Source organism: Aedes aegypti, chromosome 3, assembly GCF_002204515.2.
Source record: "Aedes aegypti strain LVP_AGWG chromosome 3, AaegL5.0 Primary Assembly, whole genome shotgun sequence".
In the NCBI taxonomy this organism is placed as follows: Eukaryota; Metazoa; Arthropoda; class Insecta; order Diptera; family Culicidae; genus Aedes; species Aedes aegypti.
In genome coordinates, this window is record NC_035109.1 from 51929739 (window position 1) to 51944680 (window position 14942).

General features: G+C 39.0%; 1 protein-coding gene across 1 annotated transcript in view; it reads right to left on the minus strand.

Moving 5' to 3' along the window:
- The window catches only part of LOC5573966 (protein RRP5 homolog), a 36816-nt gene that overhangs the window by 13190 nt on the left and 8684 nt on the right, over window positions 1-14942 (minus strand). Inside the window, exon 3 of the mRNA XM_001654961.2 lies at window positions 1835-2538. Coding sequence (XP_001655011.1) covers window positions 1835-2538 — 704 coding nt within the window. The remainder of the gene's footprint in view (window positions 1-1834; window positions 2539-14942) is intronic.

Here is a 14942-nt window from a genome sequence, read left to right on the forward strand (position 1 = left end):
CTCATAATCATGCAACAGATAAGAAGGAGAGAAAAAGAGAATATAGGAACAGTGATTAGTAATGAGTTAATTATGTAGTTTTGTTAGAATTATAAACAATTAACCCTCTAATACCCAAATTTTTATTTTTGATCTAAATATTATTTTTCGTTATTTAAAATCATTCTAAACACGGTTTGGGCAATGATTTATTTTTCTCCGCAAATTTATAAATTTTGGTTTTTGATTTTTATTATTTTTATTTTTGAACATCCCTATCCTTTTCAATTTTTTCTTGAAGCCTCTTCTGGTTACTGATTTTTGACAATAATAAAAATTTGAGTTTTTACTATACTTTTGAAAATATGAATTTTTTAATTTTTTTCTGGAACATTTTTTATTATCCGTGTAACTAACGGAAAAGCAGATTTGAAATCATTTCAATACCATCAGGCTCTTCTTCTGTGATAGGTTGATCGTAGAAAAATACAAAAGGTACGATTTTTTATAATACACGTTAAATGAATCCCAGGCATTTGTAGGTTATATAAGAATGCAATTTTTCAAACAATTTTCAATAATACAAAAAAGTTTCAAAAATCATAAAAAACGTTTCTTATATGCGTGTTATTAGTCAAGGTTTAAGCCAAAAATAAAATCATTTTAATTTCCGAGCTACGAAAAAATACACAAAATTCCAAAGTGTACCCCATCTAAAGGCGGGGTTGGGTATTAGAGGGTTAAACAGCAGTAATGAATAACTTATAAAATTACTTTGCAGCATAGCTGAGCCTTTCGGAACGTAAGACCGATGTATAAAAATAATTTGTTTCGAAATTGTCCGCGTGGTCTTCTAGTGCCCCTATTAGATCACAATCAGTCATAGACATACATATCGAATGCTCGCCATGACCCTATGACCAACATTTGTATATGTATAGACTTAGCTGATGTGGCTTTTCTAATAGGTAGTTCTTTCACTCATTGATTGTCTTCAAAACCTTGTCAAGTATAGAAAATTGATTTTATTTCATTTATTACTACATTGAAGCTACATTGTACTTATTAAGTATTAGGTATTATTTTATGTTTTTATCACTATTGATATTATCAAGGCCAGAATTCCCAGTGAGTGAAGAATTTTATAGTACTAGAACACCATAGAAGATCGCTTAACATTACCTAATCATGGAACGGCTTTTTGCTCTATTATTTTAGGTAGATGCTATTGATCTCCCTTTGCTCCTATCCGCAACCCGGTGCACGCGCCCTGTTGGTTTTCGAAAACCTCGTAGAAGATTACAAACCGTCAATGGCATTCCCAATTACTACCCCACATTGCACATTCAAGGGTCTGATTGTGCTCCTAACCCACCCTCAGTTCGTAATCTTCTCGCCATCTTGAAATTATATTTTCCCGAAGTGAAAGTAATTTTGATGAGTGATAGCCTAGTGCAGCCCAACTGCATAGTACAGTAGTTTAACCAGAATCTTAAGGTCAGAAGATAAAATCTAAATTTTGTAATAAAAAGGTTGCCATTGCTTTGAAATTTACCCAACATCTAATCAAAACTACTAACAACAGCGATCAATTATCAAAATTCATCGCTCCCTGGAAAATATAATCCCAAGCCCAGTTCCCATAGGAATATCGAATGGAAATCAAAACTTGTCATTGTTATAAAAATTCATAATAAATTCGAATGATTTGCAAAGTTGTAGTCTCCTCATTGTCAGAACAGAACAGATGCCGAGAAACAGGGTCTGTCCCAGTGAGGACGTACTGCCAAGAAGAAGAAGATCAAAATGAACACCATCGAAATCCTAGATTTTTTAAACTCACCCACCAACTTACCTTGATCACCATCGGAATTGCTGTGAGCGTCAGCATCCTCCTTATCGGCACCCTCTTCATCAGACGATTCTTTCGGATCCTCCAAAAGTGGTTCCTCATAGTCATCCGGCAGCCAACACGCTTTACCGGATTTGTCCTTCCTCTCGGCGGGTGCCCAGTTGAAATTCTTGAATTTTTCGTGTAGTTCTTCGGTGAGTCCTAGGATCAGCCCGTCAGAGATTCGGACAAGATGAACCTGAACTTTTCCCTGAACCGCTTTCACTGGTCCAAGATCGTTGTAATGGCACCGAACAGGCACAATGACCAAGGGGGAATCCACCTTCGGCAGACAACCCACTGCAATGTGCCCGTTCTGGAACAACGTCACGAATTCCCGTGATTCTTCCGTTCCCAGTAACTCTTTGGAAACGTTTTCGTCATCGGCGTTCACCAGATGCTTCAAGTACTTCTTCACGACGCACACTCGAACCAGCTTCTTTTCGACGTCGACCCAAACGACACGGCCCTCGAGCAAATCGCCGGGCGAGTAACTCTCGGCGTCCCGTTTCGGGTCCTTGGTTGCGATTCCCTTAGCCCCGGTAGTGTCTTCTACATCCCCAAGGCGAACCACCATTTGGTCACTGTCGGGGATGAAGCTTTCCACCACACAGGTCACACTTTGTCCGACGCTGTACTGAGCGAAGGCTTTATCGTGGGATTTGAATCTGAAACGAAATCGAAACGATCGATTAGTTCTGCGTCGAATCAATAGCTGATAGTTCTGATTTAAAAATCGCGTTTAAGAGCCAGCCAGTTCTTGTGACATCCGTTATTCAAAATGGAACTTCTACAGATATTGGGTCTTGTGTTAAGTGCCTTATTGTTTGATACCGGATTCGCCGAACAGCGACCGGCAACTTTCTGCCAATGTCCGTGCGAAAGTCGCGTGGCCATAAATAAAGATCTGTTCAAATGTATGACCATTCTCAGTGTCAAAACAGGAGGCTATCTGACGGCGGACGAACATTACGTCTACATAAGGGGCTCCGAGCGATACGTTTTCGTTACCGATCAGAACAAACTGTGGGGAACTGGCAAGTGGAAGGTGGTGTACAACGAAGCCAACGATCGGACATACTCTCTGAAAAATGAGTACGTGAAAGAGTGGTTGCATACGGGGACCGATCAGCAGGCGAGGGACGCCTTCCGCCGGTACACCCTGACACAGGTCAAAGGCGTCGAAAATGTTCCGCCTAGGGATGGCTACTGGCAATTTATTCCAGATCCGAAAATCGGCAAAGATGTGTACCGCATAAGGAACGCCTTTACTGGGGAATTTTTGTACGTCGATGACGAGAAGCACGATCAGCGAAACGCCTACAATCGGGCATACCTGTGGCGACATGTGGGTCATTACCAGAACACCGATAACAGGCATTGGTTCAAGCTGGGTAAGTGTTAGTTCATAGACAATGGCGTTTAAGCGAATAAAATATCGATTTCCCCTTGTTCTGTTTTCTTTTTGCAAATACGCTAAATCCTGCTCAGGTAGGGTAGTGGCCCACTAGTAGTGGCTACGGTTAGGATAAGGCAGAGCCAATCAGATTAGTATAGAAGAACAGCACAACCATGCGGACTCATACAAAATGTCAGCCCAAGTTACGCTAGTTCTAGAACCTTACTTTTGTAAGGGGACCTTTTGTATACATAATCTCGTTTATCCAGTTTTTGTTGTTTTCAGTGAACCAGGAATGGCAAACTCACGTGCAATGTCTCGTTTCAAACGATTTGTCGTATACTGCGTTTCAAAAGTCTTTCCACTTACTGTATTATTGCTAATGCTCAACAATGACATTATCTAGGCCAGCTCAGTTATCAGTTTGAGAGGCTCCAGTCCTAGATAAATGGATTAGTGAATAAAGGCAATCGCCTAAACCTCATGGTATCTGCTAGAAGAAGTGTTAGACATAAACCTCAGCTCGAACAGAACTAGTCACGAGTTAAGGAATCATTATCTGACCATCGCTACATCTTCTTTTGACACTTGAATGTAATTTTGCAGACTTTACGTTTAAGAAGACCCCAGTCAACAAACTGGGAATCCTATATTTAATTAATTATGATCAAATTTCATAGAAACTATCAGTGCATTGAAAATCAAAGTGACTTGAACGACGGCGTTGATACTGCAAGGTCCTACATGCGGTCTGTGAAGACTACAAGAGGCTCATCGATCTGAAAAAAAAAACATCTGTGCAAATGTTTCTAGTTTGAATAAACTCAATCGGTTAAACAAAATCCTTGCAAAATCTAAGGTTTTCCCAGTGAACAAAATTCGCTTCCCTAATGATGACTTCACTTGTGCTGATGAAGAAGGTTTAGAATGTTTATTCAAAACACACTTTTCGGGATGTGTGAACATCTATGGATGAATCAATTTTCTTTTTATGTAGTAACGAGTCTCTGGCTTTGGCTCGCCACATCGTAACTAAATTACTGAATCGATTCAATGGACATTTAAGGTCTTATTGAAGGCAGAACTGATACTGGTGTAAAATCTCGTGAGCTAAGGCTGAATCAGTTATACTCACTTGGTAGACACTGCACCGTTTTTCAGGCGGAAATATTTGCTCTTATGTGTGGAATGCAATCAGCACTTCAACAGCGCGCAATGGGTAAAGTCATATACTTCTATTCAGATAGTCAGGCTGCTATTAAAGCTCTTGCTTCGGCCAACTCCAGGTCGAAGCTTGTTATCTCATGTCGAACTCAAATTGAGGGACTGAATTCAGTCAACTTTGTAAACCTTGTATGGGTACCTGGCCATTCTTCCATCGCTGGAAATCAATAGACCATTTCCGTCAAACCTTATCCCAGTTTTTATATTTTTCTTCTATAGACGATTGTTTTAAATGATTATTGACGCTTTTAGATTTTATTTATATGCAGTCCTGATTTTCTTACAATTTTTTAAAAACTTGAAAATTCACCACACTTTGAGCTGAAAATCGTCGTGCGGCACAGTTGTTTCAACCCTACACTCAAAATAATCCAAACGTCATTGCTACGTGAAAACATACGTATGTCGAATTCGTTTTTGTTCAGTTCCAACCTAGGTTCGCACTAGTTCCAACCTAACTGCTGTCAAAACGTTTTTTTATTCGCTCAGGTTGGACCTAGTTTCGCACTAGTTCCAACCCCAAAACCGATAGGTTCGCACTGTGATAAATTACGGTTTCATGACTGGGTTCACCAATACAACTTCATACGAATTGTCAAGATTGTAACAACAAGAACTGTTCTTCAGTACAAACCAACAAAAAAAACATCCAAAATGCAAAATTGTGTGCTTGCGGTCACGCTCGCTGCTTCCGAGGTCAAATTATTTGAATCAGAATCTGAATCAAATTTTAACTCGAAACTCCTGCCAGTGAGGTGCAGATTTGGTTTTATCAGTTATTTCGAAAAAAAAAATATAATTAAGCGAAAGCGTGTGGGCAATTTTATGAACGACGTGGTGGAGAACTACATGGTATGGATAAAAAGGTAGTATGTACCGTAATCCGGGGTCAAATTGATCACTGGAATGATCAGTAGGTAAATTCCGGCGAACAATTTCTTCGAAGAGCAGTAATTTTCTTCCATTACTCGCCAGCAAGAAATTTTTTTTTTTCGAAGAAAATACGCGCCGGAATTTGTCTACAGATTAGTTGTTTAATGTTTCGTTAACATCACAGACATGTCATATTTTCTACTTTATAAACATCTAATGATGATTTTGAACTACAGTCGACTCTCCACAACTCGATATATGCTATAAATAGATGGATTTATCGGTAACTTCGAATTTCTTTACATCGTACTCTCCTCTCCTTAGGTCGATATTCCCGTAACTCGATATCTCCACTAGTCGCTGTCACGTTAGAGGTAAATGTCTCCATAACTCGATATTTATTTTAAAATACTAGTTCTTGTTTGGAGGTTGAAGGTTTGGTGGAATCAATCCTTGTAAGTTGTAATAAAAGTTCAGAACATTAACAAATAAAATTATTGATTGTCAGTAAAGTAACGTAATTTTACAAAAAAAAGTTTTCAAATAATAGTTTTTAAAATACTTTTACCAAAATAATATTGCCTTCTTAAGGATGTGATCATTAATGTATTGGAAATACAGAAATTTGTTCCTTTGATTTTGGGATCGTGTCCGTATAGTCTACAACTCAATAATTCTTTAAGTCGATGGTCTCTTGGATATCGAGTTATGGAGATTCCAAAGGATGGCATAACAAAAAGTTGTGAAACGTGCCTTGCGATGTGATCAATATGCCCCCGGATTACGGTATATGCACTTGTATACAATTTGAGTACAGAATTATTTTATTCTAGTTTCGACGAAATTTCCGCCTGTAAAAAGCAACAGCTGAAATTATTGTCATGAGATTTGCGCAGTTTTGGAAACGGATACGAAATAGTAGTTTACGGAACAAGTTGCAGAATGATGATTTTTACAGCACGCGCCGTAAATTTATCCTACGAGGTTTTCGAGTGCTGTAAAAATCGAGTTCTGCAACGAGTTACGTACAACATTTTTTGCAATTTCGTAGAAGATCACTTGACGGTATCAAAAATTGTATCGGAATGCATAAACCATAATTTTACAATTTCTGATTTTTTTTTTGTAATGATTCTTTACGCAACTTAAAACAGTTGCGTAATGAGAAGGCGTTGCGTAATGAATCTTTACAGTACTGGTTTCAGTTGCGTAATAACTATTCCCGCACTGCATAATAATATAATACTTGTAATATTTATTGTATTTTTGTGTTAGCTTGGTAAAACCGGCAAACACAGGTTGAACAAGAATATTATAGCGAAGCAACGTTTGACAAGACAGCTCCGCGTGATGGCACACACACCAACACACGGTTTGACAGATTAGCCTGAAAACGTTTTTTTATTCTGGAGTCAGGTTAACACTAACCCAGGTTTAAAAACGAAAACGACAGTAGTTTTTTTCCATCGCACTTTTCACGTAGCACTCACGTGGATCATAGGTAACACAGAATGAACGCATGAACTATTGAACTTCATCTGTTCCACCGGCGTTACACGTCAGAGCTACGTGGAATATCCCGTATGTTTTACTTAGCGGTTTGATAGATCCGAGAGGAATCGCCAATGGAAGTTATCAATATATTTTAATGTAAACTACCCTGGTACTGGTTTCTGGAAGTTTCTTTTTTTTCCAATTTGACATTAAGAAGATTAAATAAGCGTGGAATTTAAATATTTATTCTATTCAATCGCTACAAGTGCATTTTTATTCAAATAACCAATTACACATTTATCAATTCACCGACAGTGCACAAGTATTTGCTCTTGTTTAAGTACCCCGCTTACACTTAAAACCGATGAATTAACAACTGGTTAGTGGGTACTGACGGTATATAAATAAATCAAATTACTGCTTGAATTTGTTGGCCATTTCCAGGGCTGGTAGCAAGTCACTTTTAAGTGACTTGGTCACTTTTTTGAAGCAAGTCACTTCAAAGTCTCTTTTTTGAAGTCATTTCAACTAAAGTCACTTTTTTCGATAAAAAGTCACTTTTTTCAACTAATTTGAGCTAAAATTTTGGGAGAAAATTATGAATCGACCTTTTCTAAATTAGGCTAAGTTTTAAGTTAGGTCACAACAAAAACAACTTCATGTCAGTATCAAAATATTAGTTCATGGTTTTTTTTCTGCAAAAAGTTAATCTTTCATAGAGTTCCTCGTAATTGTAACTGTAATAGTTTCTAAGTCAGGGCTATCTAACGTGCGGTCCGCGAAGAGTTTGAAGATTCATCTAATATTCTGACCCGTTGAATATTTCAACAACTTAAAGTTAAACTATACCAAGACCATTTTATTTCTTTTTTTTTTGTTTCCAAACTTAACTTCAACTACAATTTTATCTTTTTTAAATAAATGAATATTTATAAGCTGGATTCTATGCAGTTTTTTCATAATTTAAATTTGAATATCATTATAATATAAAGTTTAAGTATTGAAGTTCGTAATGAGAAAGCCAATTTGTCACATCTCAATAAAAAAATACTGGATTTCTATCTATAACAAACGTTGTAGGTCAAATTGGTCAAAATAACACTGAATGCTCACAAAATTCTGGGCCTTTATCTTAAATAAACTGTCAAGCAAAACCCTGGTCAGCATTATTGACAATATTTGGAAGATTTTTCGACAAATCTTAGGCATGATTCTTATGAACTCATCGACATAAATTTTATCGAAAACTTGTGCAAGATTCTCATGTGTGTTGGGCAGGATTCTTACAGAATCTTTGGAACTTTGGAAATAAACACTGAATCTAGAACATAATCTTTAACAATATTCTGACATTATACTATAAACAAGTCTCACAAAATCCTGCGCATAGTTCTTATTAATTCCTAGGCAAAATCTTGGACAGCTGTCTCGAAAAATCTATGACCTGTTTTTTAACATCCTGTGCAGGACCAGAGTCTATGAATGGAGAGTTGCGCGAAGACTGAAACCAAGTCTACCTATTGAACCGTCAAATCATCAACCTATCGAGCAAAATAAATAAACACGTTTTGGGGCGAGAGAAGTATTGTTATCGTGACAAAATAAAAAAAAATTCTACGGTTTAAGTTACGGTGTGATACGATGATGTAACAAAATAATTGCTCTTTACGGCCTATAATTTGTTAATGAAGCACCATCTTGTTACATGTAATGTAAAGGTAATGTTAGTAATCTCCCTCCATCAGTGGAAATATATAACTCCGTTTCATAGTTGAAATGCAACTGAAATTTATTAACTATACAAAATAAGATAGTTTGAAAACTATATAGTTTTAAAAGTTATTCAATCCAGATTTACGCTACAAATGCGGCTGTTTTTGGTCAATTCCCAGAGAGCAAACGGCTAAGAGAAATTCACTGTTTCAAATGCTTGTTGCGCGGAAACCGAAAAAGATCAAAATGCTGTTTGTCGTATGTGTTGTTGCAATTCTCTATTAAACATTTCATTGTTATTACTTTATAATTACAAAACCAGAGATCAATTTCAATTTTATTATTTGCGATTTTGTAAAAAAGACATTCGAATTGAGAGTGCATTTCAGTGAAGTCACTGGAAAGCACACACAGTAAAATAGGTGGCCAGAATAATTAAATGATTTATTATTGGGGAACTTGTTGCCAGTTCTCTTTACGCAACTCTCCATTCATAAACTCTGGGCAGGAATACCAAGGGCAAGCTGAATTGTGAAAGAATTGCTAGTACATAGTTGTCCTATAAAATTTTAATATTCATTCTCATAAAATTCAAGGCAAGATATTAAAAACTCGGTAAAGGTGGCAAGCTGTGAGTATATTTGTCAACTTAAAAAAATGGTGCAGGTTGTTGGGCGGTTATACCCGTTAGACCGACATTTTAAAATAATCGCGTTTCGTGGATTTTTCTTTCAGAGCACGATATCAAAATTTACATTACAACATTAAATACTGTGGTAATAAGACACAAACGGAGATGTTTCTAAAATTTTGAAAAGATTGAAAATCTGTTAAAATAGAATAAGTTATGTAAATGTGCACTTTTCTGTGTAACCTTCTAGGGTAACGGTCGTATTTTGGACCCCCTAAGGAAGTGATTTTAGTTTTGTGTCCCAATTAATTAATTGCACAGCGTAACCAAGTCAAAGAACATGTCAAAATGTAGAGAAAAACTTCCTCTACGAGATAAGAATGCTCTAACGGCCATTTAGGATCCAAAAAACGACGAAAATAATTGAATTGTGAAGTACTGTTTTTCATTATTTTGGACACACACATACATTTTGGACCCTCAAAGTACAGTGAGAGGCAAAATAAAGTGCCCACCTTACCAGTTTTCGAATTTCTCTCATTGATTTGGTTCAAATTAAAGTTAACACACCTAAATCTTTTGTGATATTTTATTTTTGATGTTCTTTTAAAGTTGCACTTACGAAATTTTGATTAAAAAAAGAATTTTACTTAAAGAAAAAGAAAATCAATTTGTATTGAAAAAAAAGTAGTGACAAAAATAAGTGCCCACTTCCTTCTTGGCCCCAGAAAAGATGATTTAAGAAAAATAAAAAGCAATTTAATAGTTAATGTGTCCTCCTTTGGCCTTAAGGACTTGCTGGAGGCTCTTCGGCATGCTTTTCACCAGGTTTTGTAGGTGTTGTGGATCTAGTTCTTCCCAGGCGCGCTCCAAGGCTTCAAAATAATTATTTTTGTTGGTAACACCAGTTTTTTCAACCCTGGCATCGAGAATCGCCCACAAATTCTCGATGGGGTTGAGGTCTGGGCTTTGTGGAGGCCATTCCAGCGGTTTAATCCGACAAGACCGGAAAAAAGACTTGGTCTTCTTTCCAGTATGCTTCGGGTCGTTGTTCTAGAGAAATATGAATTTCTCTTCAAGGCCCGTCTGGATCAGCGAAACCTCCAGATTTTCCAGCAAGATGTTAATGTAGGAATCTGCCATCATTATTCCGTCGATTTTCACGAGGTTTTCTACTCCACTCCATGAAAAACACCCCCAGACCATCACATTTCCTCCTCCATGCTTCACCGTTCCTTGGATGTGGTGCTCTGCATCACACACGAGCCCGCCGCTCTCGGTTAGACAGCTCGAGCTTCAGGAGCGCCACATCCAAGGAACGGTGACGCATGGAAGTGTGATGTGATGAAATGTGATGGTCTGGGGGTGTTTTTCATGGAGTGGAGTAGGAAGCGTCGTGAAAATCGACGGAATAATGACGGCAGATTCCTACATTAACATCTTGCTGGAAAATCTGGAGGTTTCGCTGATCCAGACGGGCCTTGAAGAGAAATTCATATTTCTCTAGAACAACGACCCGAAGCATACTGGAAAGAAGACCAAGTCTTTCTTCCGGTCTTGTCGGATTAAACCGCTGGAATGGCCTCCACAAAGCCCAGACCTCAACCCCATCGAGAATTTGTGGGCGATTCTCGATGCTAGGGTTGAAAAAACTGGTGTTACCAACAAAAATAATTATTTTGAAGCCTTGGAGCGCGCCTGGGAAGAACTAGATCCACAACACCTACAAAACCTGGTGAAAAGCATGCCGAAGAGCCTCCAGCAAGTCCTTAAGGCCAAAGGAGGACACATTAACTATTAAATTGCTTTTTATTTTTCTTAAATCATCTTTTCTGGGGCCAAGAAGGAAGTGGGCACTTATTTTTGTCACTACTTTTTTTTCAATACAAATTGATTTTCTTTTTCTTTAAGTAAAATTCTTTTTTTTATCAAAATTTCGTAAGTGCAACTTTAAAAGAACATCAAAAATAAAATATCACAAAAGATTTAGGTGTGTTAACTTTAATTTGAACCAAATCAATGAGAGAAATTCGAAAACTGGTAAGGTGGGCACTTTATTTTGCCTCTCACTGTATATATTTTGGACCCTCGACATTTTTTTATCGTTTGGCTACAAAGTCCATGACATTGGATGTATAATATGCTTGCCCATAGTCTAATCAATCGATCGACAATGGAAACCCAAAGAAATTCTACGCTTTTTGTCCAAAAATTTGAAAAAAGTTTTTGTTTACACATGAAAAATTTCTGACGTCTCCAATTGTTGGTGTGTAACGTGTTGTAACGGTTGCATGGATGCACCAATTAAATTAAATTAATTTCAGATAAAATAAACACATTTTTTTTGTACAAACGGTTGATGCAAGTGCGGAATAGTCCTATCTTTCCAAATGGCATTCAAATTGAGTTGGTTTTTCGATTTAATCTGTGAAATTTACAGGAAAATGGCCAAGGAGGTCCAAAATATATTGGTTACCCTAGTCGTCGCGTGGTTCGCCACCGACAGAACCACATCGCTGCTGTTGTGAACGAAAAGCGAGTTTTTTCAACTACACACTTAAAATAAATCGCAGTATCCTGTAAAATAAATCACCAAAATTGAACTGTAAACAACAAAATTACAGATTTTCCAGTGAAATCTACTATTTTACCGACAAAACCCGGAGAAAATCCTTGAAATCTAGTGTTTTACCGGAAAAAATCCGTGAAACAAACAATTTTACTGTAACCCTGTGAAATACTAACGAACAGTTCGGTAAAAGCATTATTTTCACCGAACTTCTGTGAAATCGTGTGACAGTCGCTCTGGCAGGCATGAGCTTCCTTCTATTTCAGTTTTTGCACACCACTAACATGCACTGAAAGCTGGCTTAGTGGTAGCAAGCATTTTCTTGTTTTTCTTTCTGATTTCGTTCAAAGATTTTACAAATTGTTCGGTGATTTTTCACCGAAGCTTCAGCTGTTGAGATTACGGTGAAATTTCACCGTAATCCGTAATTTGTTTAAGTGTGTAGACCTACAACATGCAGTGGATCATATTGAATGTTTCCTTCTCCATCGTAACACAATGTGAAATAAAACTGATTAAGTTTTTATAAGTCACTTTTAGTCACTTTTTAGAGAATCGGAAGTCACTATTTAGTCACTTATTTCTCAAATCTGGTCACTAAAATAACTTTTTTCAGCATCATTTTTGCTACCAGCCCTGGCCATTTCATAATAGTTTCCCGCAGTGAGTATGTTTAATTCGCCTTCAACAGAGTTCCGTGTTCCAGTTTACTGCATACGCTGTAATGATGTAACATCAGATATAGAACACAAATTAATATAGAAGTCTCAAAAATCCTAACCATTTTTACCTTGTAAACGATTTCAAAAATGTTGTAAAGCTCCTCGAGCTTTAAAAAAACAGTGGATGTCCACTTCGCTCTTGAACACAACACCGAATGAATGCGAAATGCGGTTGTCAAAATGAATTCAAGTGCCGATGTGAATTTCACGTAGCTATGATAGGTTAGCCATGGTAAGCATTACCGGGTCATCACTTGCTGTTAAATAATGGTAAGGTAAACATTACCTTAGTCAGGTGAAGTCGAGACAAAATGAATTTCAAACGATCTACGTGATTTTTCACGTAGCAATGACGTTTCGATTATTTTGAGTGTATGGGCATACAGAGTGGAGATTTTTCCACAATGTTCTATAACACCCCTGCGTTGAATGTTTGTAGACATGATGTGTTGGGTCCCAGTTGTTATCACAACACCATGGAAACAACCAATCTCAAAATTGTATATTTTCAATCACAGCAACCCTTGTATGACTATATAAGGGCACCGACTGACACCTCAGTCTTCATTAGTTATTTGACTTCCAATAAATTAACATTTAATTGTAGCAGTAAAAGTCAAGCTCTTTTCATTCCGGAAGTAATCCGGACATAACAATTTGGCGACGAGTATTCAAGAACCCCAGGGAAGCAATGGAACGGATGGAACAACTACAGCAAGCAGTACTCCAAATGGCAGAGCTCCTGCAGAAGCTAGCGCAACCAACACCAACCCCTAGCAACCCGGAGCAAACACTCGAGGCCTTGGCAACCAACATCAGTGAATTTTCGTTCGACGCGGAAAACGGAGTCACTTTTGACAAGTGGTACAGCCGGTACACGGACCTGTTCGAGACGGATGCCAGGAATCTGGACGATGCTGCCAAGGTGCGCCTGCTGCTGAGAAAGTTGGACACGCCGTCACACAGTCGTCAAGCGCTGCAACCCGTGTTCGGCTGCAGGCAAGACTTCTACCAAGACGACACTGGAATCCTGGCCCGTTCCTTCCAAACCCTGGTCGAGCATCCATATTGACTATGCAGGTCCAGTAGATGGGGTCTACTTCCTGATAATAGCGGATCCTTATTCCAAGTGGCCCGAGGTGCACGTAACCAAATCGACGACAACGAAAGCCACGATCAAACTGCTGAATCAAACCTTCGCAACATTCGGCGTTCCAGAGGTAATCGTTTCGGACAATGGCACCCAGTTCTCAAGCCACGAATTCCAGAGTTTCTGTACCAGTCAAGGTATCCGCCACATTCGCATCGCTCCGTATCATCCACAATCAAATGGCCTAGCCGAAAGATTCGTGGATACCCTGAAGAGAAGCCTTCGTAAAATCCGTTCAGGGGGAGATACACTAGAAGAAGCTTTGGTCACATTCCTGCAGGTTTACCGCTCCACTCCAACCAGTGACCTGGACGACAAATCACCGGCCGAGATGATGTTCGGCAGACCGCTACGCACCGTTTCATCATTACTCAAGCCAAGCAGAAGCGAAGGAGAAATCATATCCAGAGACAGGACGAAGCAAAACGACGCTTTCAACCGGAAGCACGGCGCAGTCAAGAGAGGTTTCCAGCACGGAGATACCGTGTTCGCCAAGGTTTATCAAGCAAACTCCTGGCAGTGGGAACCAGCAACCGTCATCGAGAAGATTGGATCTGTAAACTACAATGTGTTTCTTGAGGAGAGACATCGCTTGATACGGTCGCATGCCAACCAGCTAAAGACACGTGTTCAGGAAAGCAGTTCAGCAAGTCAGCCTTCTCCACTATCGATATTCTTCGATGGTTTCGGACTCCCAACTCCAGTAGAGACTTCGCCAACCGGCATTCAGGACGATCTTCCAGTGCCGCAGCAGTTCGAAGAACCACTGACGGCCAGCCCAGATATATCCTACCTGACGGAAGATTTCTCAGAGGATGAAGCCAGAAGCAACAACGGGTCCATAGACGAACCAGCCGAGGACGAAACTCCGAATGAAGCTCCAGTTGCAACGGAAGTAGCAGCCCAACCGACTACACCAATCCTGGAGAGAGGACGGCGCATGTTATAGGTTATAGGGGCCCAGATAGCCGTAGCGGTAAACGCGCAGCTATTCAGCTAGACCAAGCTGAGGGTCGTGGGTTCGAATCCCACCGGTCGAGGATCTTTTCGGGTTGGAAATTTTCTCGACTTCCCAGGGCATAAAGTATCATCGTACCTGCCACACGATATACGCATGCAAAAATGGCCATTGGCATAGTAAGCTCTCAGTTAATAACTGTGGAAGTGCTCACAAGAACACTAAGTTGAGAAGCAGGCTCTGTCCCAGTGGGGACGTAACGCCAGAAAGAAGAAGAAGAAGAAGGACGGCGCATGATTCAACTTCCAGCCCGGTTCAAGCCATATTGGATGATGAAAC